The 3,225-nt window shown below is 33.6% G+C and overlaps 1 protein-coding gene across 3 annotated transcripts; it reads right to left on the minus strand.

The window, feature by feature from the left end:
* Nucleotides 1-277: 277 nt before the first annotated feature.
* On the minus strand, nt 278-3,014 carry LOC103940066 (uncharacterized protein At5g64816). Of its 3 annotated transcripts, none has more exons than XM_048585548.1 (3): nt 2,881-3,008; nt 1,315-1,439; nt 278-786 (listed from the first exon to the last, which is right to left on the minus strand). In XM_048585548.1, exon 3 carries the CDS (start codon nt 750-752, stop codon nt 375-377), a length of 378 nt encoding a protein of 125 aa, XP_048441505.1. In that variant the 5' UTR covers nt 753-786; nt 1,315-1,439; nt 2,881-3,008; the 3' UTR covers nt 278-374. The 3 variants fall into 3 exon arrangements, with proteins under 3 accessions (XP_048441505.1, XP_048441506.1, XP_009348413.2); XM_048585549.1 differs by having other exon boundaries at nt 1,315-1,478; nt 2,881-2,997; XM_009350138.3 differs by lacking the exon at nt 1,315-1,439 and having other exon boundaries at nt 2,881-3,014.
* Between the last annotated feature and the right edge of the window lie 211 nt (nt 3,015-3,225).

The following is a 3,225-nucleotide window of genomic DNA, read 5'->3' on the forward strand; positions in this document are numbered from 1 at the left end:
TAATTGGTGATTTAATTGTTCGACACATAAAGACAACTAAACGGTCTCCAAATTTTAAGTGAATTTTAAACAATAAAGAGAATAACTCGTTCAATTCCGACATTTATGCCGTAAATAATGTCACATTGTTATTGAAAAAGAAATGACTCAAGATATGCCTGTATTGTCCAACAAGTTCAAATTTAATAGTGATCGGAGATAAGTTTTAGGTAGACAGAAATTCTTTAACACCAAAGGAGAATACGAAAATCTAGTTCATCCTAACGAGCCTAAAATTGATTGGCCAACCCAATCACATTATAATCAGAGAATTTACAACCCAAAATCGGAGTAACTAATGCTAACTACTCTCTTTGTAATACATGTTTTCGCATTTATAGAGAACTTGAAGAAGAGAGTTTCAAACACTCACTCTGGCATCTCCTAAGGCAGATGTCATTCCAGTTGGGTACTTGATGTTGGTTTACACAGACAGTGCGCACGCACGCATCAGCACACGCATCAAGCTCAGATACACCGCAGACGGTAACACAAGTATCAGGAATTGGGTCCTTTGAGAATGCACCAACCTTTTTCAGCATTCTCTTCGACGTGCATACCCTTTCGCAGACAAAAATCTCATCAGAACTCTTCTCCCTTCCTCTAGCGCTCTTTAATCTCTGCTCTTCGGCGTGCCTTTTCTTCACTCGAAATGCTTGTCCTGCAACCACTGCAGGGATAGCAGCTAAGAGGGACCACCACACTTCCACCATCACAAATGCAGGGGTCAACTTCTTCTTCAGCAGCCTAATAGAAAAAGGAAAATACAATGAACTTGGATAATCATTTAGTCATCATTGCAATGTCAGTTTACACATTACTTTGTAAAATCTACAGGTCACTTTGACTTAACGAATGAGGTTATGTTATATATACATAATAACAAAAGTCAAAAAATTCAGATCATCACGAGACAATCCTCGAATTGCATATAGGAAGAGACAATATCAATAGCAACAAAATGCCTATACCAGAAGTTCTAGAGAAAAATTTATTAATCCCACGCATAAACAAAAGGCCACAGACAAAACATGCAAGCATTAGTCCAACATTTACTGTAATCAATTCCTAACACGAGACCATAAGCAAGCGGACTCATATCATCTGATACACAAACAGTAACAGGAAAGATTGCTACAAGAATGCCTGAGTGTCCATCAGGCATTTTTGTTTTCGTTAATATGTTCAAAACATTATTACCATCACCTACAAAAACATTTGAACATTCTGTTTTCCCTATAAACAAAATCTTCCAACAAAAAATATTACTCTTACAGTTGGTTTTAGAATCCAATGCAGAGTGCAAGGAAAACTGCTTCAGCTTCAGGGCTACAGGTTCTTCTGCACTTGAAAAATCAACTGCAGAAGCGGGGCCTCTCTCTCAGGTTCCATTGGTAGGCCTAGATATTCACGTCAAGTAGACATTTGTTTGGCCAACTCTTAGCACATCACCACCACCAAGGACATGAACAGATGAAGTAATTTCAAGAAAAACAACCCAGTTGAAGCACAATAATGCAATTAATCCATCGTTACCGAAAACCAGTATATTCAAGTCCTCAGTATCTCTTTTGTAATGATCCATTACTCGATTTTTTTTCTCCCTAACTCGCTGTACTTTTGCGAAATTGATCAGTTACTGGCACCTAGTAAATGAAGAAAATAATCCACACAGCTAGAATTTCATCCTAAACCCTGAACCCTAAACCCTAAATGTCACAAATAAATATAGGGAAAACTTGATATAAGTCCAATTTTTTTTAGCCAATAGTAGGAATAGTCCAATTTATTAAAATAGGTCCAATTCCTTAAATTTAATTATTTAATTATCAATAATTATCTATTCAATGATAAGATTTATTATAAAAATCAATTTTCTTCATAATTATCTCTTTGATTATTTCTTTTTATTTTTATTTTTTATTATTTCTTGTTCTTACTCCTGGTTTAAACCCCATTTATAGATTTTGTTTTTAATTTTTATAATCAACCTATATCACAGGTTAATTATTTTTATGTATCTATATGACAGATTCTTTTTTATAATTAACGTGTCACAAATTAATGTGTCTTGCTTATAGGTATATTATGTTTTTTCCTACCTTTTAGTTAGGTTTCATATCTCGCCTGTAGGTATAATATATATTCATAAATTTGTTACTTGAGTTAATTATTTTTACGTATCTATATGACGGATTTTTTTTTTTATAATCAACGTGTTACAAATTAATGTGTCTTGCTTATAGGTATATTATGTTTTTTCCTACCTTTTAGTTATGTTTTATATCTCGCTTATAGATATAATATATATTCATATATTTGTTACTTGAGTTAAGGTAGAATGTTTTGTAGATAATTTATGCTAGTATATTAGTTTTTGTTGTTGTAAGATATTAATTAGATTTTTTTGGAGTTGAAAAATGCATAATATTAGAAGAATTTTAATTGATTTTTAATATTTTTAAAAAATATAAAATGAGTACAAAAGAAATAAAAACATGTAATTAGATAACTGGACTCACTCCTAAAAACTCTCTATGTTTTTGGACCTAGATCTAAAAGCCCCATAAATATAATACATGAATGCCTAGATTTAGTAAACGTACACAAAAAAATTACAGTCTCAAACACTCAAAAGTGACATTTCTTCAAGAAGTATAGCGGATCGCAACCTCTCCTATACAATCCACGTGAATACCAAGACTTGCCCACACCAGAATTTTGCACAAAAGAACAAAAATTACAGAGAAGAATCCACAATCACAAAAATAAAACCAAATTTCAGTGCTGGAAAGGACATAAATTGATTCAAATTTCTGGAGAAATGGAAGAGTAACTCACTGAAAAGTTTGAAGCTTTGGAGTGGGCGTAAATTTGGGGGCGTTTCTGAAGTTGCGGAGCTTCTGGAGGTGCTTGTGAATGCCGTGAAGGTGAAGAGCGTCTGAGGTAGTGACTGAGTCGACTGACCTGTGAGAAGGCTTTTAACTTTTTACAGTTCGAATTGGGCTTGGGCTCCTCAGGCTTACAGAAACGAAAATAATAAGAGGGCTCAAGGCCCATTTACCATAGACAGAAGAGGCCAAGCCCAATTTCTAATATAAGTGGAATCTTCAAAGATTTATGAAGAAAAAAAAAATTTAATTAAAAAAATGCTTTATTAAACATCATGATAATGTATGTAGGATA

The sequence above is a fragment of a genome, unplaced genomic scaffold, assembly GCF_019419815.1.
Source record: "Pyrus x bretschneideri cultivar Hongxiangsu unplaced genomic scaffold, Pyrus_bretschneideri_v1 Contig23, whole genome shotgun sequence".
Taxonomy (NCBI): domain Eukaryota; kingdom Viridiplantae; phylum Streptophyta; class Magnoliopsida; order Rosales; family Rosaceae; genus Pyrus; species Pyrus x bretschneideri.